The sequence below is a fragment of the Tupaia chinensis genome, unplaced genomic scaffold, assembly GCF_000334495.1.
Source record: "Tupaia chinensis unplaced genomic scaffold, TupChi_1.0 Scaffold000251_1, whole genome shotgun sequence".
Lineage (NCBI taxonomy): Eukaryota > Metazoa > Chordata > Mammalia > Scandentia > Tupaiidae > Tupaia > Tupaia belangeri.
Genome location: NW_006159731.1, coordinates 2,096,624 through 2,118,710, shown reverse-complemented (window position 1 = coordinate 2,118,710; position 22,087 = coordinate 2,096,624). Strand labels below are relative to the sequence as shown.

At 35.2% G+C, this 22,087-nt stretch overlaps 1 protein-coding gene across 3 annotated transcripts in view; it reads right to left on the bottom strand.

Moving 5' to 3' along the window:
• IL6ST (interleukin 6 cytokine family signal transducer) overlaps window positions 1-22,087 on the bottom strand; it is a 58,969-nt gene that overhangs the window by 23,306 nt on the left and 13,576 nt on the right. The window contains exons 2-8 of one of the 3 annotated variants that reach the window (XM_014587988.2): window positions 18,097-18,184; window positions 17,078-17,247; window positions 15,846-15,921; window positions 9,368-9,673; window positions 7,531-7,651; window positions 2,691-2,857; window positions 1,680-1,834 (exon numbers count right to left, since the gene is read on the bottom strand). In XM_014587988.2, the coding sequence (XP_014443474.1) occupies window positions 1,680-1,834; window positions 2,691-2,857; window positions 7,531-7,651; window positions 9,368-9,673; window positions 15,846-15,906 (810 nt within the window). In that variant the 5' untranslated portion in view covers window positions 15,907-15,921; window positions 17,078-17,247; window positions 18,097-18,184. The remainder of the gene's footprint in view (window positions 1-1,679; window positions 1,835-2,690; window positions 2,858-7,530; window positions 7,652-9,367; window positions 9,674-15,845; window positions 15,922-17,077; window positions 17,248-18,096; window positions 18,185-22,087) is intronic. The other 2 variants (XM_006148984.3, XM_006148985.3) reach the window with 2 other exon arrangements.

The window sequence follows — 22,087 nt, the reverse complement described above, 5'->3', positions numbered from 1 at the left end:
AACTTAGAATCTGAGGAGAGTTTAGTGAAAAGACTATGAGCAGAATACAGGGAAGGAATCCTTAGATAGTACAATTACTAGTCTGGGGCTTGTAGCAATTATAACCTCTACACCTGAAGGCATGAGTGGAGGCTCATGGGTTATTCCATGCCAATTTTAAGATACTAGATAGTTCCTCTGAGTTGCTCACTGATAAAGAATCAAAAGAAGATGGTCAAATAGAAAGGGTGGCCTTGATAGGAGCAGAGACCTTAGGTAGGAAGAGACAGCCAGCTCCAGGAAGGGAACAGGAAAATAAACATGTTGATCTTGCTTCTCTTTTCTCCCTCCTTTCTGCTGCTGGGACTGTCTTCTCCCAGTAACTAAACACACTAGGACGTTAGGTAGATTGGGAACCCAGATGAAGTCCATACAGCTCAGCATGCCATTAGGAGTAGGAGGAGAAGGGTATAGAACTGGACACGGGAAAGTAAGATACTTGGCCCAATCAAAAACACCAAAAGCTGTCATAGTAGGTAAACTTGGCTTTCAGGGAAAACAGAGAGAGAGAGAGAGAGAGAGACAGACAGACAGATAGACAGACAGATTAGGGCTGGCCCTTGAGCTTACTGGTTAATGGAGCTAGACCTCAAATAGCAGACTACATTTGGAATCCCAGCCGCAGTGGCAATGTGGTAAGAGCCAAAGAGGAGCAGTGCATTTCCCCTCTTTGACATACACATGCCTTCTGGCAATTAAAAGAGAGAAAGAGAGAGACACACAGAGAGATAAAGCCCTCTGGTTCTCTCTGCAACTCTTGAGATTTCAATATTAAATACAAAATAGATATCAGGGTATTTGTGTACCACTGAATTAAAATTCTATGATATTAAAAAATATTTTGATGTATCCACTCTGCACAACATGAAACATCAATCTAATTTTTTTGTTCTTTTTCCTAAGTATTCTGAGTCCTTTAAATAGTGGAGAAGAGTTTAAATTCAGGAGCTCACTTTCCTTATAAGCTCATTACTATGCCCACAGCAATGAAAACAAAAGCATACTATTAGTGATAAATTAAATTACATGGTGATAGCCTTCTAAAAAGTTTCAAGTATTTCTTTTGCTGATAGCATTATTTTAGGTACAAAGTACTTTTCCTTTCTAGTCTTAAAAATTCTCCACCAATCACTATCTCAAGAGTTGGCAAACATTCTACAAAGGACTGACTAATAAATGTTTTAGGTTTGTGAACCAGAAGTACTGCTACAACTATGAACCCTTCAATTGTAAAAGAGAGATAATATGTAAATGAGTGTGGCCATGTTCCAATAAAACTTCATTTATAAAAGCAGGTGGCTGAATCTGGCCAGTAGATTGTGGTGTACCAACGCCTGCTCTACCTTGTCCTCATTTCTCATTCTTATTTCTTTATTTCTGCTCCTCTACTTAATTTGCTTCTTCATCAAAATGCTATTTCCTGTGACCCTGTATCATTTCCATGTTTCACTGAAAGACTACTATATCCAGCAAAGCTACATTTTCCATCTGTCTGCCCTTACTTGATAAAGATCAGAAAAGGTGGTCAGCAAAGTATTTCACATAACTAGAAATTTAAGACAATCAAAAAATAATTGAAACTTTTATATTAGAGTGTTGTAAGAAAGATTATTTGAATGAACAGTAACTTTTAAGTTTACCTGGCTCCAAACTGAGGCATCTTTGGTTCTATATTGAATGTTATATTTCAGTCTTGCAACAGTCTTAAAATATGGGTTACTCCACGCCAATTTTAAGATACTAGATAGTTCCTCTGAGTTGCTCACTGATAAGTTACGTGGTGCACTGGGTTTCACTGAGGGATAAAATAAATTCTAATGTTTATTATGTTTTATTTTTACATCTTCATACACAAACAAGATATAATCTTTATATTTTCCTTTACAATATTTTTTATCCTTACCAAATAAACAAAATTCTCTAAAAATAATGTCATGTTGTACTATATAATGGAAAAAAAAAACTTTAGTTTTCTTTGTCAGTTAATTTTATTTGTTAACCTTTTCAGGTTCAAATATCAAAAGACAAATACTTATAATTAAAATTTTTTTTCCTTTTTTTTTTTTTTAAAGATACTTTGCTGTAAGGTGTGCACACATGCCAAAGAGAGAGACAGAGAGAGGGAAAGTGAGATATCAGCCCCCCTGCCAGGGGACGGCCATACCACAATCCCTTCTCCTCCATTCTCCTTTTGGGATCTTGGGCACTTGAACCAATGGGACTTGAACCACAGAGTTGGCCATATGGGATCCAGTGCTTAACTGCCCACCACTTGCTGGCCCAATATATTAAAATTTTAAAGAAAGAGTAAAAACTGAACATGTTTACTATGATTACAAAGGTGTAAAATACTGGGTCATGATGTATGTTTTCAGGTTTTTCTATGCAAAAATGTGTCATGACTTTTCGGATGACCCAATAGTTTAAAAATTGGACAAATAACAGAAGATAATATTCAAAGTGAAAATAGCTGTAAGCATGGTTAAATAATTATTTTTCTTTTTCCAAATTATAATTAATATTGTTAACAAATGACTGTAAAAAAAGGTCACTAATAATAATGAAATAAATGCTTATTTTTACAATACTCAAAATAAAGGAACTAATTTATAAACCATTGGAAAGTGTCTCAAATTCAGATTTACGACTACCTTTATCTACAGGATCAAAATTGATATGATCTGATTTAGTCTTCCCAAGGGCATTCTCTGCTTCTACCCAGACTTCAATGTTGACAAAATACACAATCGTATAATCAAGAACACAAGAGGAGGGGGCATCATGTTTTGGTTTACAATCAGCAAACTTCTCTGTTGCCCTAAATACAAAAATGGAAAAATCAGTTAATAAAAATATATTTGCAAAAGTTACATTGAAAACAGTTACTTGAAAAGAGTTTGATGGGATCCACATCAGTGCAGCAAAGTTTATAATAAACTGTTGGTCTCCAAATTCAATTAACATGCTTTTTTTTTTTTTTTTTCTTCCTTAAGAGGTTTTTGCCTTAGGGGTCCATGTTCTAATGGGTGGGGTAGGGAGGGACAGAGACAGTGAGACAGAAGGTGAGAAACCACCACCACCACCACCACCCCCTCCCCCCCCCCACCCCCGGGGCGGAAAGCAAGAAATGACCCTCCAGGGGAGATGGCCACACTGCAATCCTTTCTCCTCCATTTTCTTCTTGGGATTTTGGGTACACACATAAACATGCCTAGCATGATGTTTAAGTCACCAGGTCTGGGACTCAAACCACATGCCCTTCTTTAAAACAGAGTCTGAACTGTAGATTAAGATACATTAGTTATTGTACTATTGTACTTCAGAATTTTATGCTCCATCCCTCCTGACTTCTCTCCAAAAATGATCTATTTCCTTGTGATCCTAGTACTGTTTTTCTCCTTTCCTGAAAAAGAATCCTACTATAACAGAACATCTTTCTTTATAAGTACAATATGCAATAAGGTGACAGGAAATTAGGATTAAGGACTCCTATCACCCCAGAAAATTCCTTCAGCCTCTTTCTAAACAAACTTAGGCAATTATTTTCTGATTTCAATCCCCATAAAAAGTTTTCAGTAATAATACTATATTTACTTGCATATATAAATTATACCTAAATTAAAAATATTTATATACAAATACTACTTTTAAAAATAAAAGGATAAGTTAACCCCAAAATCAAAATAGATAACCCTGAGGTGGAGAAAGTAAAGAAGGTAAAGGAGATAAAGATGAAACCTAGACTTCTCCAAGCATATACTTTGTTGTACTGATTAGGCTTTCTAGATTTACTACTTTACTATTTACTATTTTATACTTATTAAAAAAATCCTAAAAAAATCAAAATAAAAAAGAAACATGAATTTCAATAATGTGTATTGAATATTTTATTTTTTCTGAGTTTTTCTATAGGGTGCATGCACTCACTCACTGGAGACAGAGAAACAGAAAGTAAGAAATCACCCCTGGGGGGATGGCCATGTCTCAATCCTTCTCCTCCATTCTCCTCTTGGGATTTTGGGCATGCAAGCACATGCATCTGAAATGAGTTTTAAGATATCAGGTCTGGGACTTGAACCATGGTTGATTACATGGGAGTCCAGTGACGTAACCATCTGCTGGGCCCTGTGTATTGAATTCTTAGTATAAACACACAGAACTATTTTCAAGCTGCTTTAAAACACAGTAATTTGATGATACATTTTTCAAAAGAGAAAAAAAAATCTTAAAATTGTTTTTTTAGTAATCATACTGTTGGTGCTAATATTGGCATTGTTTAATGTGCAGCTGTTGTGTTTACTGTGCAATATAGCAAATGAATAATCATGTTGATGCTGTCAGAAATTAAGATATTTAGATGTTAGTGAATGAAATTATGTAAAAGCCCATAGTCCTGGTTTTAAATTGGGAATATCAATGTGAATTCATGATGTATTTTATCTTATGTAAAATGATTTTTTGGGAGCCGTCCTATAGTTAAGGAAGTCAGATCCTACATGGCCAACTATAGTTCAAGTCTGGCCCCAGTGGCTTGAAAGATGTACCAGGCATGTATACTTGTGTGCCTCAGATCTTTTTTTTTGGAGAGGCTTTTGCTATAAGACACATGTGTTCGCCAGAAAGACAGAGATAGAAAGCAAGAAATCACCCCCCAGGGTGGATGGTCATGCTGCAATCCCTTCTCCTCCAGGGATCTTAGGCACACATGCACATGCGCCAGACGTGAGTTTAAACCACCAGGTCCAGGACTTGAATCGTGGTTGACTACGTGGGAGTCTAGCGACATAGCCATTATGCCAACTGCTGGTCCCAGTGTGCCCCAAATCTGATGGGATAGGGAAATGGAGGAGGACTATGATGTGACCACATCCCTATTGTGGAGGAAATCTCTCTTCTGTCTTAGGTGAGTGCATATGCCCTCTGGCAATTAGAGAAAAAAAAAAGAGAAAAAAATATAATTTTTCCCCCTTTTTTCTTTTCTCTTTCAACCTCAATCAGAAGGAATTGGGCCCCAGAAATACGATTTTTCAAATCTTAAACCACAACATTTCCTAGCTCTTCCCACAGAGAAAGCCTAGAAACGATGACAACCCAGGAGCAATGAACCCCCTAGAACTCAGAATGTAGTCTTTTTATTTTATTTTTTTAAGAGGGATTTGTACTATAGAACGTGTGCACTTGCCAGAGGGACAGAGAGACAAAAAGTGAGAAATCATCCCTGAGGGGAGATGGTCATACTGCAATCCCTTCTCCTCCATTCTCCGCTCAGGATTCTGGGCATGCAAGCTCATGCACCCAGAGAGTTTTAAGCCACTGGTTATGGGACTTGAACAGTGGTTGACTACATGGGAGTCTAGCAACAATACCATTTTGTATCTGCTTGTCCCCAGAATGTAGTCTTTAATTTCACAGTAAATGGAACTAAATAGGCTCCTTGGGAAAATAGTTCTGAGTGAGATAACATAAAAGATAAATCTAGAAAATCATGTTATACCAGAAATCAAGGAAGCTACTGAAAACTAAGGAAGCTGTGCCAGAAGAATGTATGAGCCAACGTAAATAAATTCTCACTGACCGAAGAAGGGACAATTTAAGCATTGATAAAAATAATGACAATAATAGACTGAAATACATCAAATAAGTTTAACTATGAATTCATAATGAGGGAGAGAACTGCTAATTTATCCACCTTTGGAAGAGTCTAGGAAATCAACTCATTATAAAACTGGTAATAAAGGGAAAATAATAACATCATTTGCCTCTTTTATCTGAACTGTACCCCAGGGTACCCTATAGTCGATGAAGGAAAGTTCTTTTGGCATGTTAAAAAGAAAGAGGATACACACACATAACAATGATCAGTGATAACTCTGCAAATGTTTATGTAAAAAACTAATGGAAAGCAACATGGTTATATCTTAGAAATATTCTACTGAGTCAGAAAATGCCATTTTTTTAAAAAAGAGTTATTTTATTTAACCTTAATTAATTAATTTTATTCAGAGAGGGAGAGAGAGAGAGAGAGAGAAAGTGAGAAAGCAAGCCTCCAGATCCAAGACTTGAACCGTGGCTGGCCAGTGGGAGTCCAGTGCTCTTAAGTACCATGCCACCTGCTGGCCCCAGAAAATGTCATTCTGTTAAGAGGCAAAAATAATCTGTGGCTAAGAAAATCAAACAAGTAGTTGCATCATAGGATGCAGCATCGGCCAGGATTGACTGGGAAATAGCATGTGAGAACTTTCTGGGGATGTTAGTATGTCTTGAAGGTGATTTGAATTACACATGTGTATGTATGTACTTGTCAAAATTCACTAAATGATACACTTAAGGCCTGTGTCTTTATTTCATGATTCTTAAATTTTACCTAAAAATAAAAACAAATGTGTAAACAAATATGACTCTAGTTAATGATATACAATCTGAAATGTTTAAGGCTAAAGTATGCCAGTATCTGCAACTCTCTTTGAAATGCACACACACACATACACACACACACACACACACACACACACACACACACACGAGACTAATAGATGAAGAAGGATACATAGATAATGGGTATGTGATAAGGTGAATATAGTAAAATGCTAATTATACTGATAGAATCTAGGTAACGGTATGTATGAGAGTTCACTATACAATTCTTTCAACTTTTATATGTTTGAAAGAAATTGGGAATTTTATAAAAAATGGAAGAAGGTTGACAACACCTGAAATCATTGCTCAATCTTAAGTATCAGAAAACAAAACCACCAAACATTATGTGGTGGTTTCTGATGAAAGTACATACTACTCCTATGAAATGTTTCTAGAGAAGAAAAATAATCAAATCAAAGGCTGATCAAGTCTATAGACTATACTAATTTTTAAAAAATAAAGGGGCAAAGGAATATGTTAATCAATGTATAATAGTTATGTTAACAACTAGATTGTAAGGAAAAAAAGAAGAGAGAAGCATTTAGAACCTAAGTTTGAGATATACTTACAAATCTACCAATCTGCAATGAATGAACTCTATTTGGATTTGATCCAACAAGTGAGAGTGAGAGAGAGAGAGAGAGAGAGACAGACAGAGACAGAAAAATAATATAGCTTATTATTTTTCCCCAGTTGTCTCATATATACATATTTATGAGAAATAGCATATATACATATTTATGAGAAACTGGGAAAACTAACAGTAACTGAAAATTTGACATTAAAGTATTTTAAATTACATGTGATTATGTTTTTAAAAAGTATCCCTATCTTTTAGAGATCACACTGAAGTGTCTATGGATAAAATAATACGATGTCTAAGATTTCCTTCAAGACAATATGTGGTACAGGTCGTAAGCTAATCATCATTGAAGCTGGGTGATGGGTACATTGGAATTTAGTATACTATGTTTTGTACCTTTAGATATTTATATGAGCTGTTCCAAAATAAAATTCCAGCACAAATGGCTAACTTAATAAATCCAACATAACAATAAACTTAAGATAACATACCATTCTGATTTTAAAGTGAAGTTTGTTTCCAGATGTGTTTCCCTTCCAGGGTCCCAGTGACACAGCATTTTCTTTCCTTCATCCACTATGCAATCTAAATTTTTAGGTTTCTCTGGAGGAACTAGAATGGAATAATTAGCATTTTCCAAAACTTTATATCCACAAATACATGCAATTTATATACCACCCAAGACATTTACAACAATAAAAAATCAAACCAAAGTAGGCCAGGCCCATGACATGGAGATTGAGGTGGCTATATGCTCTATGTTTGACTGCATGGTTTGAATCCCAGGTGTGGTGGCTTGAGAAACATGCCAGGTACATGTGCATATATACCCAAATCCCAAGAGGCAGAGATAGCTGAGAAGTGATTACAGTGTGACCATCCCCCATGCAGGGTGCTTTTTCATTTTCTCTTTATCTTCCTCTGTCTCTCTCCAATATATCCATGTGCTCTCAGGCAAATTTAAAAAAAAAAAAGAAAAAAATGAAGCAAAAAGTATAAACATAATGTAAGACTGGCATCTAAAAAGTTTTCCCATTCAAACTCATAAACTTCTTTGTAGGTGGTAAGTAACATGTTAAAAATTTTTTTCAATTGACAGCATGTATGCTTGCTTGAAAGAGAGAGAGAGGGAGGAAAGGGAAGAGAGAGAGAAAGTACCCATTAATGGAGCATGGGCATGTCACAATCCCTTCTCCATTCTCTATCCTGTTAGAATTTTGGGCACGCACACATGTACCTAGCATGTTTTTTCAAGGCACCAGGACTGGGACTTGAACTACAGTTGGCCATGTGAGGTCCAACTCTCTTAACCACTAGGCAACAAGTGTGGGCCATAATATATATTTTCCAACATAACTGTCATTAACTAGTTTGTTTCACATTAATTCTCTATGTGAAATGAACTTTCATTTTTAACTATCGTATATAAAAATATCAATTGTCTTCTTCATTAAATGTATTTTTAAAAGTGATATTTATATATGTTAATAAGAGACAAGTATTGAATCATTGGAAAAGTCATGACATATTTTTGCATAGAAAAACAAAGAAAAATAGGTCATGACTTTTCTGATGACCCAACAGAAGTAAAAATGATTCCCTACTATTTCTATTATTGATTTTTCCATACCTTGTGGGAAAAATGCAAATAACAAAATTATAAAGTCAGGGTGATCAAATATTTGGTAAACCACTTGTAGATCATAGCAAGTTTATTTTATTTACTTTGTCCTTTAAAAAATACCTTATTGGACCTTCTCTAATATTTATTCACCTTCTTCAGGAAGCCACTTTACGTATGCATTTTCTGAGCAATTAAGGGATACTGAAAGTTTTCATATTTCAATTCAACAATACTTTAAGGGGGTGTCTCCTATCAAAATATTTTTCTAAAACACTGACAAATAGTTGACTTTCAGGAAAGGACAAAATTTATGTTATTCTTTGGACTTTTTGTATATTAATAAGAAAAATATATATGTATTTTTCTATATAAGTGTGTGTATATATGTATGTATGTATATATATATATATATATATACACACACACATATACACATGCACATATATATACAGTTTTTAAAGAGACAAGTTCTTGCTATGTTACTTGGGGTGGCCTTGAACTTGTGATCCTCCTGTCTTAGTCTCTGGAGTGGCTAGGATTACAGGCAAGTGCCTAGCTGTTATGCTTATTTTTTAAAAAAAATAAGTATGTCCAAAAGTCACTTAGTCCACAATTATTGCATTTCATAAAGACCAACAGACGATATTAAAAATATAGTTCAATAGTAATGACAAAGTCTACAGTAAGACAAAAACAAAACTTACAGCCTGAAATTATTGTGATTCCATAAACATTCTGTTCAATCTGTCCAAATGTAAGAACGTTGCAAGTGAGATGAGTATTCAGTAAACCTATATTTGTAAAAGTGACACTTGATGCTGTTTTGTTTATGATAGTATATTGCTCCTTAGGAATAGTAAAATGGCTTGTTTTCCAGTAAATGTAGTTAGCATTTACATGAAAAAAATCCATACACTCTTCCTTTACCACACAAACTGCAGTGAAATTAGAACCGCATTGGACAACTGCAGATGGAGGGTTGATATGACCACAAGAATGCAGAAGTTCATCTGAAAAGAAACAATAGAAAATAAAAAAATAGGCTGATTTTCTTCTGGTACAAAATGGTATTTGACTTCACTAAATTTCCCTTTTAAAGACAGAAAAAAAAAGCAAACATACTACTGTAAATTGATATGAAAGGAATTTAATGCTTAAGTTTATCAATATAAAGAAATATACAAATTGCAGGGCAGACAGCTGGATTAAGAAAATTAAAAAACCTATTTAAGCTTCAGACCACAGTATCATATTCTAACTTGTCTTCAGTACAGGGATGCCTGAAGCATGGCTCATACTTAATCACTACCTATCCAGGGTCTAACTTAAACTCTTCAGGTACCAGTCAGGGATAATCTCCTTCCATCTCCAGTCCTGCATACTGTTGGGGTGTGTCAATGGGACAATGTACATCATTCATATATCAAACTTCAGATAACTAAGGAAATAATAATAAAAAAAAGTCAGAAAGAACAAGATGGTCAAATAGAGCCAGCTGAAGGTATGGTGGTAAAGGGCTTATCTGGGGCTGGCAGGTGGCATGGTGGCTAGCGGCACTGGACTCCCATGTGGCCAACTGTGGTTCAAGTCCTGGCGACTTGCTTCCTCACTTTCCCTGTCTCTTGCTCTGTCTCTCTCTGGTCAAATTAAAGTCAATCAATCAATTAATAAAGTTAAATAATTCTCTGAAAAAAGGCTTATCACATTCCTTCTCAAGCTTCCTATTTCTTATTCTTGTATCTGTACCTCAGCCCACCATTCCTATCCAGTTATCCAGTCCAGATACTTTGTAATCACCTTCAACATCTCAAAATCTATCTCCTCTAACCTCCAACTTAGTAATATTGTACAAAATCTTATTAGTTCTATATACGTAATATATGTATCAATTTTCTCTTATCAGTACTTCGACTGCTGAAGCTCAAGTCATCATTTTACATCAGTATGACCTCCTTTCAGCTTACCCTATATACTGGCTGCCACAGGTACTGTTCAAAAGTGATTATACCATTTACTTACTTTAAATTATTTAGTGGCTACCCATTATCATCAAGATATAAATCTTGGGAGCCAGCAGCTGGCTTGGTGGCTGAGACACTGGACTACCACATGGCTGACCATAGTTCAAGTCTTGGACTTAGTGGCTTAAAAAAATCACATCAGGCACGAGTGTGTGTGTGTGTGTGTGTGTGTGTGTGTGTGCCCAAAAGCTCAGTAGGAGAAGGGACTGAGGCATAGCCACACCCTCTGGAGGGTGATTTCTCTTCCCCTCTCACTGTCTTTCTCTGACAAGCACACGTGTCCCATGGCAAAAAATCTAAAATAATAATAGTAATAATAAATAAGTCTCAACTATTAGGCATGATTCTGTTCTTTAGGCTCTCTGTCTACAAATTTTAGGCAGCTTTTCTAATAAATTCCATTGGCCAATGGGCTCCTGGGTGATGACCTGTCCTATCTGTATTAGTTTTCTTATTGCCAAGTGAAATTAATAATGGCTAACCTAAAGGTTTTTTTGAAATTAAAAACTACTTATCACCTAGGTACATTGTTTGCTACTCAACAGGCCTCCGGCACAGAATCATAGAGGTATGGAAAGAAAAGAATCTTAGAGTTCATTTACTTCAATCCTTTATTAAAAAAAAAAAAAAAAAAAAAGCCGAGATACCTTCATAAGTGTCGAACTCAATTATCAGCTAGGGTCTTTGAATTTTGAGCTTGGTCCCTTAAAAATTGTATGATTTTTTTTTTAATACATGCCTCTCAAAGTCAGCAAGAATTAAAGTTCCTGCAGTCAAAATTATACTCCCAAATGGAATCCTGGAACCTCTCATAAGTCTATAAGGCCCAAGTGTCAGAATGAGTCATTTTTTTTTAAACCTTGTAATTGCCTGCCAGTATCATCTTGCCATTATTTGTACCTGTATATAATAAATCCCAGTTAAATTACTCTCTATTTCTGATAGTACAGAACTACATCTTGTAACTTCTAATAAAGTTACCCTGTAATACTTGGCTAGTCATTACAATTCTTTGGACCTTATTTTACTCTTTGGCAAAATAGTACTATTCTATTTTTTAAAAAAAGTTATAGGGAGGCCAGTTGCATAGCACACTGGTGAAGTACCGGGCACAGAAAAGTGGATCCTACATGGCCAGTCAACAAAATTCCAGTCTTGGCAGTTTGAAAACCATGGTGTCATGTGCATGTACATGCTCAGGATCCTGACAGAAAGGAAGAAAAAAGGATTGTGGCGTGTACATGCCCTACTAGGGGATGCTTCTCTGTCTAGCAAGTGCATGCACTTACTGACGATAAAAACTACAAAAAAATGGAATTAAAATACGGACTAATTAATGAAAAAAGATATTATAGGGAATAGTAAATCTGAAATATATAATAGTGTAATAAAGAATGTAAGATATAATCAAACTCAATACCAATTTTAATCACACAGAATAAGACAACTACAAGAAATGGGCAAACATTCCAGTTTTTCTTTTTTTTTTTTTGGAGAGGTTTTTTCGCTATAGGGTGCGTGCGCTCACCAGACAGAGAGAGACATAGAGACAGAAAGTGATAAATCACCCCCCAGGGGGGATGGTCACGCCGCAATCCCTTCTCTTCCATTCTCCTCTCGGGATCCTGGGCATGCACGCACACACGCCCGGCGTGAGTTTTAAGCCACTGGGTCCGGGACGTGAACCGTGGTCGACTATGTGGGAGTCCAGTGACATAGCCATTAGGCTAACTGCTGGTTCCCAAACATCCCAGTTTTCAAAGCAAAACACCGACTTGTTAAAATCATCCTATGCCAAATTAATCTCATTTGATAGGACTACCAGACTGAGATTAAACTATTCAGAGAATCTAGGAAGATACTTGATAAAGTAGTTCTGAATATTCATGTGGGCAAGATGAAACATGGATCAGAATATTATAATAGGTAGTAGAATGAACATTATGAAATTGCTAAATTTAGCTATTTGTCATAGGTTCAAAATAATAAGTTTATAATTAGCTAAATCATATGTAGAACACACTAAGAAAAGTCAATGGAAGTAGTTCTTGAGTGGATTATGCTAAGGGATTGCCCTTAGTCCTTCAGAGCAGAAAGATTTTTCAAAGACAGTCATTCTATTTTTCACTTAATATTTATCCCATCTCCCATGTTCTTAAAATGTCACTGACATGCTTTTATGAAGTGCAATCTGTATTTCCCCCAGCCACCTCAGATTTGTGTGTGCTTGCATCTGTCTCAGCCAATGGAAACTGTTATGTGACTTCCAAGGCTATATCATTAAAAGAATACAGCTCCTGTTACCTTTGTTTCTCTACTGGAACATTTGCCCTGGGAACCCAGCCACAAAGCCAAGGCCACACGAAGGAGGAGGATTGTGGCATGGCCATCCCCCCTGGGGGGTGATCTCTTGCTTTCTGTGTCTCTGTCTTTCTGGTGAGCGCACGCGCCCTATAGCAAAAACCTCTCCAAAAAAAACACAAAAAAACAAAAAAAACTCATGCTGGGCGCATATGGGCACTTGTCCAGAATCCCGAGAGAAGAATGGAGAAGGGATTGCAGCATGGCCATCTACCCTGGGGGGTGATTTCTCGCTTTCTGTCTCTCTGTCTTCGGTGAGCACACGTGTCTTATAGCAAAAATATCTCTCTTTAAAAAAAAAAAAAAAAAAAGAAATAGGGACCAGTAGATGGTGTAATGGTTGCATCACTGTACTCTTATGTAGTTGACCACGGTCTGAGTCCTAGATCCCGTGGCTTAAAATCACACCAGGCATGTCTGAGTGTGTGACCAAAATCCCTCAAGGAGAATGGAGGAGAAGGGATTGTGGTACAGCCATCCCCAGTGAGGGGTGATATCTCACTTTTTGTCTGTCTCTCTCTCCAGTGAGCGCACACACCCTACAGCAAAAAATCTCTCTTAAAAAAAAAAGAAAGGGGAATTAAAAAGTTCATGGGAAAATGGAGTTAAAATACAAGTTTACAAGGCCAGTAGTTAGCATGGAGATTAAGCAGTTGTACCCCACATGACTAATGGTGTAGTTTGAGTCCTGGACCCAGTGGCTTGAAAAATATAACAGGCACACATGTGTGCATGTCCAAAATCCCAAGAGAAGAACAGTAGAGAAGAGATTGTGGAATGGCCTTCCCCTCTGGGGATCGGTTTCTCATTTTCTCTCTTGCTCTCTCTGCCTCTCTCCAGCATATGCACATGCTGTAAAAATAAAATGCTCTAAAAACAAAAATGAAAAAAATAGAAGTTTATTGTGATGAAAAAAACCTTGCAATCTATGCAGTTTTTAAATAATGAAATTTTTGATTATCTTTTGTGTGTGCACACAAGTGTGCAAGTGAGAACTGGCTTAAAAATGATGTTCAGGAACCAGCAAGTGGTGCAGTGGTTAAGGTGCTGGACTTCCACATGGCCGACCACATTTTGAGTCCTGGACTTGGTGGCTTGAAACTCATGCTGGATGCATGTGCATGCATGCCCCAAATCCTGAGAGAATGGAGGAAGAGGGACTGTGGAGTGGCCATCCCCCTGGGGGGTGAGTTCTCGCTTTCTGTTTCTCTGCCTCTCTCTCTGGCTCTCCAGTGAGTGTACACACCCTATAGCAAAAAAAAAAAAAAAAAAAAAAAAAAGTTTGTTCGCATCAAAGTAAATAATAAAGCCATTTTTCTCGAACAAGTATATTTACTTATCTCAAACTCTGGTACATTTATTTTTTCTATAAAGTGCACTTTATTCAAAGACAACAATAACTCTAATAATAAATATAACTACCCTTTCTATAATGCTTACTGTAGGCAAAGTACTGTCCAAATGCTTTTTATATAATAACTCATTTAATTCTTATAAGACCTCTAGGAGATATGGACTATTATTATCCCCATCTTATAGATCAGGGAGCTGAGGCACTGATTAAATGGTTTGCCAAATTTCTATAGCTGGTTAATTGGGGAAAATGAAATATATTTTAAATGTGATGTAGGTAACTAGTATATACAAAAAGCCTCATACTGGCTGATAAGACTGATTAATAAAGAATGATTATAACTGGGCTGGGTCAACCCAGCCCCATAGCACAGTGGTTAAGCACTATGCAATGGGAGTCAAATCGTCTGGCTGACTAAACTTAGAATCCTGGCCCTGGTGGTCAAAGAAGGCATGTGTGCCTACAGGTCCAAAATCCTGATGGGAAGGAGAAAATAGGGGAAAGGAACTGTGGTATGACTACACCCCATCATGCGATGCTTCATCTCTTTCCTTTCTCTCTTTTTGGTAAGTGTACATGCCCTCCAGCAATTAAAAAAAGGGGAAGATAGCTGTGCAAATTTGGTTTGGAGAAGACAACTTAGGAAGCACAGGAGAGAAGTTCTTCAATACTTACAGAATTAAAGAGTAGGAAGAGATATTTGGCCTACTTTAGAACTAGAATTAGTGAGCGAAAGTTACAAGAGGGAAAATTTGGGTTTAAGAATGAGGAAGGTATTTCTAAACAAGAAAGATTTTCAATATTAAGTTTTCTGTCACTTAAAGTGTTCTAAAGGGAGTTACATTCTGGATTTGGAGAGGGTCTGATACAAAACATGACTTCTCAAACTACCTGTGATGAAAGTTTGTTTCAGACTATTATTTTTTCTTCCATTCTGAAACAAACTTTTTCTCTCTATTCTTTGACAAAGCCAGCCTACTAGTCATGTGCTTAGGTGTTACAGCTATGTCAAATAGTTAAGAGTTTCTAAACTTTTATTTTTAACCTCTATATTTATCTCACTGTAACAACCAGACAGGTATCAGGCTATGGACTTGTAGTTTGAGAATGATACTCTAAGCACCTCTTCATTCTGGAGTCACAACCACACTGCTCAGAGACAATTTTGGCAATTAAAGACTCGAATGTTAAGAACATAAAAAACACACACTTTTTCCCTTCCCCACCTTAAAGTTACCGTTGGTATAGTGAAATAACATTTAGGATTATTGAATGAAGGATTATTACAACTCAAATTATCAAAATAAATTATCAAGAGTATTATTATTAAGGTAATTTAAAGACATTCTCCCAGTAATGATCCTAAAATTTACATATAAGCATACTTCTAGTTACTAACATAAACCTAATTATATAATTACTAAAAATATCTGAATCGAACCTTACCTATAGATGCAGTGGTGAGGGAAATACACAAGGCTTGTACTAGCCAAATCAATGTCAACATGGTGCAAAGATATTTCTGTAACAGACATGTAATATTATTATAAATATTTATAATATTTATAATATCTTATATACATAAGATATTATATATTATAATATCTTATATCCATATAATTAAAAACACAATCTTTTGTTTCTATCACGTAGCTGATTTCTAAATGGTGATAAAATTTTTATGAGAATGCAGTAAACAAGTTTAAGTATTCAGAATATTCTTATTTATTCCTACTGAAGGCATGGCTATGTAAAACTTCCAGAAAGCAAAACTTATAAATTAGGTTAATTAAAAGAGTTAGTTTATTTATTATGGTACATCTTACATTATTAGTAAATAACTGTGAGATTAATAAGTTCAGAGAGACAAATTTTTGCAAGGCAAAATCCACCATAAATAACCTCAAAAAATATTTGGCAAATGGAAAAGAATGCTTGTAATTTACGGCATGACAAATTTAGGAAGGATGCCTACATATCACTAAAAAATTCTAACACCTACCAAAACAACAACAACAATAACAAAAACAGGCAAAAGATTTGAAAAGCAAATTTATAGAAAAGGAAATACAAGTAACTCAAATATATGAAAAATACTTAAAATGAGAGATGCAAATTAAAACTACCCAGATAGAAATATAAAATTATAGGGACCAGCAGTTAGCATAATGGCTATGTCATGCATGCGTGCCCAAGATCCCGAGAGGAGAATGGAGGAGAAGGGACTGCAGCATGGCCAACCCCCCTGGGGGGTGATTTCTTGCTTTCTGTCTCTCTGTCTTTCTGGCGAGGGCATGCACCCTATAGCAAAACAAACAAACAAACAAACAAACAAAAAACTCTCAAAAAAAAAAAATGAAACCCGTTTTCTTGAAATTGAAAATGCATAAAAAATACCTATTAAATGACTGTACTAAGCTATACATAGCCCCAGCTAGATGCTACTTTATAGTATGTTCATTCTATTCACTGAGGTTTATGCCTAAAGTCAAACATGTGTTTATACATATGTATATATAAGCTGTGCTTGCTACTGAAAGTATTTAGATTAATTATGATCTTTAGTGAATCAATAAACTGTGAGAAATAAAAGGCATGGAAAGCAACTGTAAATACCAGAGACAGTGTGAGAGGAGGGTGGAAATGGCAGAAGGTGAGAAGTAGGGATCTCTCCTCACCTCTTGCAGAACTGTCAGTATGTATTACACCCATGTATTTCATACATTGATTTTCTTTGTGATCTGCTTGTTAGAACTGAATGATCCTTCAGCAGCAGTAATTCCTTAACTATGGTGGTTCAACAGAGCAGTATATTCAAAAGAACTATGAAATGTCACCAAGAAATTTGCTATTAAAGTAACAACAACAACAAATCGGAACAAATTCAAGACTATCCCCAACATCATTTATTTCTATTCTGTCTTTTTGATAATAACCATACTAACAGATGTGAAATTATGTTTATTGTGGCTTTGATTTGCATTTCTCTGATGAGTCATGATGGTATACATTTTTTGGTATATTTGTTGGCCATTTGTATATCTTCTTTTAAGTATATTCAAATCGCTTGTCTACCATTTCGTCTGGTAATTTTTTTTTTCTGTTGAGTTTCTAAGTTCCTTGTATATTTTGGCATTAATCCCTTTTTGAATAAAGTTTGTGAATATTTTCTCCCATTCTCTAGCTAATCTCTTTACTCTGTTTGCAGCTTTTTAGTTTGATATAGACCCATTTGTTTATTTTTGCTTTAGTTACCTATACTTTAGAGATCTTATTCACAATTTTTTTCTAGACCTATGTCTGAAGTGTTTCTCTATGTTTTCTTTTAGTATTTTCATAATTTTGGGTCTCAATTTAAGTCCTTAATTCATTTTGAGTTGATTTTTATATATGGTAAGAGATAAGGATCTAATCTCATTTTTCTGCACATGGACATCCAATCTGTAAATATTTAATCAACCTACATTAAATTAACTGCTAGTTATTTTTAAAATTATGCATAATTTTTCTTCCATTAGTATCAATTACAAATTCATAATAACATTTGGATACTATTTTATTTTACACAAAATACTTTCATGTAAATTATTTCAGTTCATTCTCCTATTATCCTAGAGAAGCTGATGTGTAGGGCAGGGATTATTATTAGAACTTTACGAAAAGAAAAAACAAAATTCAGACAAAGAAAATGACTTACCCAAATCACAAAATCAGTAAGTGAAGAAGCAGGAATTTGAAACTAAGTCCTTTGCCTCCAAATGTCATGCTCTTTCCTTTTGGTTTCACTGTAAAGATAGGAGAACCTCGTTCAGAGAGGTGGCTTCAATAATATTTATTACATGTGTGCTTTTTAAAACTTTGCTGTTAAGCTTTTAAATTTCCAGAAAGTATCCTGCTTTAGATATCTTCTGAGTTTCATAATAACATAACTCCCTAAAAATACTTATTCAAGAGGATTCAAATACCCTTGTATTATATTTTGATATGTACTTGCAAACATTACTAGCTTACCCGCGCCTAAGTGGAATGTTCTTGATTAACTTAGAAACAGTTAAAGCTGTTCTTTAACAGAAGCATAACTTTTGTCTTCTACAAGTACTAAATTGGGTTTGGACCGTAATTCCAAAAGATAGCCATAATCCCAAAAGCATCAAAATCCCTAGTCTAAAACCCCAAAAGATTAAAATCCTGAAAATACAATTCTGGAAAAAATAATTTAAAAATATTCTGTAAAGACATTTATTTACATTGTGAAAAGGGGACTTTAGAAACATATAAAAACAACAGAACACTTCACAGACTACACAGTAAAACAGGCAGTAATAATATACATATTTTTGCAAGCATAAATACTTGAGTTTACTAATGACAGTCACATGGGCTTAACAGTTATGAGCAAACAGTTTTCATAAAGAAATAGGTCAAAATAAAATTAATAACTGCTTATTAGTATGGTTTAATTGTGTATATCCAGTTTTATAACTGAAATATGATGATGGAAACCAGATGTTTTTAAAAAATCAATCTAAAACCACAATGGGTCATTAGTGCACATGTAGGTGCCTGAAGATTTGAGAAATTTTATTTTTGACAAATACAAATATACAAGAAGAACATCTCTTCACTTAATGAGTAAGCTTCAGCATTTTTATATACATACCCAATGCTTATACTTAAAGGCAATGTTGTAATAATACACTTTCATGAAATCAAATTTGCAAAACACATGCAAAACGAATTAGCACTAAAAATCCTTACATAATTTAGACTTCCAGTATTAGAAATGATATGATGATGAAATATACAGCTGAAAATTTAATATAGTAGAGGAAAAAGTCCTGATAAACAAAACAAACAAAAATTCAACACACGAAAAGTTTATATAGGGACAGATTGTAGACACTTGCACATAGGTAGTCCACAAGAGCTTGCTGACTCACAATTTTGGTCTTCAGGATTAAAAAAAAAAAAAAATTGCAGAGGTCATATGCATTCACCAGATAGACATGAGAGAGAGAGAGAGAGAGAGAGAGAGAGAACAAGAAAGCACCTCATAGTGCTGTAATCCCTTATTCTCTATTTCTGCTTCTTTTTTGAATTTTGGTGATGCAAGCACACATGCCTACCATGTTTTTCAAGCTGCCTGGTCCAGGACTAACCATACAGTCAGCCATGGGAGATCCGGCTGCTTTAACCACCATGCTATAGGCTGGCCTAGCTTTCAGGATTTTAACACTAGGGATTTTAATCTTTTAGGATTGTGATTTTTGGGGATTTTAGATGTTAGAATTTTAGATGAGGAATTCTAATCTTTTGAGATTTTAACATTTGGGATTATAGTTGTGTCTATTGGGATTATGATAAGCAGTGCACTAAATTAAGCCTCCTGTCTCCTCAACTGCCAAACTAAACTATGCACAGAGATAAAACTTCATTTTAAGATTTGCTCACTACTAGGTTAAACTACAGCATAAACAGAGGTGGATCCTCTTTGAAATAGAATAAGATAACCTCTTTGAATGTAACAAGGAGTGAAATCCATTTAGTCTTTGACATAATATATATAAAAATTAGAACAATGACATTTAAAAATTTCAAATGAAAATAAACTGGAAAAAAAAAATCATGTGATACTCCCCTCTAACCCCTCTAAGAGACAAGTACTATGAATGTTTTGGTAAATATTATTGAAAAATTTCTATGCATAGGAGTTTATATTATATAAATATATGCCTTGCTATTTCATAAACATCAATTGCACAAGTAACAAATATTCTGTAAATTGCATTCCCCCCCCACATAACACTACATATTGGATATTTTTCTAAACTAACAGAGTAATCCTTGAGCCTTTGCTTAAATTTACCTTCTAATAGAGATCTTCCTTAACCATCCTGTACTGCTATCTCCCCTTTCCTGTTTTTTTTAAAGAATTATTTTATTTAACTTTATTTATTATTATAATTTTCCAGTTTTTTTCTGAAAGAGAGATAGAGAGAGAAAGAGAGGGAAAGCAAGAAAGCAAGTTGCCAGGTCCAGGACTTGAAACCGTGGTCAGGAATGCAGGGGTCCAGCTTTCTCAACCACCATGCCACCTGCAGGCCCCACCCCCTTCCCCATTTTTGTTTTTCCTTCTCCATAGCACACAACTAAAACAGGTTGGTAAATGCTTTCTGTAAATGGGCAGATAATAAATATTTTAGGCTTTGTGAACCTTAAGTTCTCATTGTAATTAGTTAACTAAAGAGCAAAAGCAGCCATAGACAATGATGTAAACAATTGGGCACAACTCTTGTTAAATAAAACAATTTACCAAAATCAGCTGTAACAAGGTATGGCGATGTATGCAAATCTTCTCTACCCAAAGGTGGTTCTGATGATGGCTGTGTGAAAGTTGGGATGTTTATAAACACGAAGGTGACCAGTCCCAGAAGATTTCTAATGAATTCATGAAGCCTATGCTTGGTAAACAAGACCCTTTCACAATCCATTCTTAGCTATTCCCTATCCCTGAAACTGCAACCTACAGATGAAAATCTATAATGCTGGAGTGACTGCTTTCTAAAGAACTCATGTCCAAAATAAACTATGTCTGTGGTGTTAAGGCATCAAAAAAAAAGAAAAAGAGGCTATTAAGTTGGATTTGGTTTGTGGGCTACAGTTTGCTAGTCTCTGTTCTGAAATACCATAATTCTCTTGCTTTTCTTATTGTTAGTTATGGGTTGTATTATATCCCCCTAAAAATATATGCTTAATCCTAAACTTCAGTATCTCAATATGTAACCCTACTAGTTTACTCTAGACATAATTAGCTAACATGTCATATACTGGAATGGTGGTGGGAGGGATCTTTCATACAAAGACTAGTGTCCTAAGAAGAGTCAGAGGCACAGGAAGAATGCCAGTGACAACTGAGGCAGAGATTACAACATACCTGCAATCTAAGAAATACCAAGGATTACTGGCTACCACCAGATGCTAGAAAGGAAAGAAGGATCTGTCCTGAGTCTAACAAGGATGTCTAGCCTCCAGAACCTTGAGAATAAACTCTTTTAAGCCATCCAGTTTGTGATGCTTTGTTACAGCTGCCTAGGAAACTAGTATGTTGTCCATGTTCCCAAAAGAGAATGTTAAGCACACAAGTCAGGGTATGTTATCTAATTTGCTCACTGCTATATTCCTAGAATCTAGAATCATATCTAGCATAGTAAGCACTTAATGTATTTTGTGAATGAATGAACTTCATTTTGAATATATACATAATATATTAGTATATAAATACCTCATCATTTAACAAGTCTCCCGAGTCTTTGTATGGACATAGGCTTTTATTTGTTTTGGGAAAAATATCAAGGAGTAGAATGGCTAGGCCATATATCTTCTTTGGTGATGTATCTGTTTAAATAATTTGCTCATTTTTTAATTGGGTTTCTTGTTTTCTCATTATTAAGTTTTGAAAACTTTAAAACAGATTCTGGACATAAGGCCTTTATTAAAAAATCGATGTGTATATTATTTTCTGCCAATTTGTGGCTTGGCTTTTCATTCTTCGAGCAGTTTTTTTTTTTTTTTTTTAAGAACAAAAGGTTTAATTTAATGACATCCAATTTGTCAATTTGTGCCTTTGGTGTAGTACCTGAGAAATCTTTACCTAATCCACAAATTACAAAAGTTTTGTAACTTTGCCT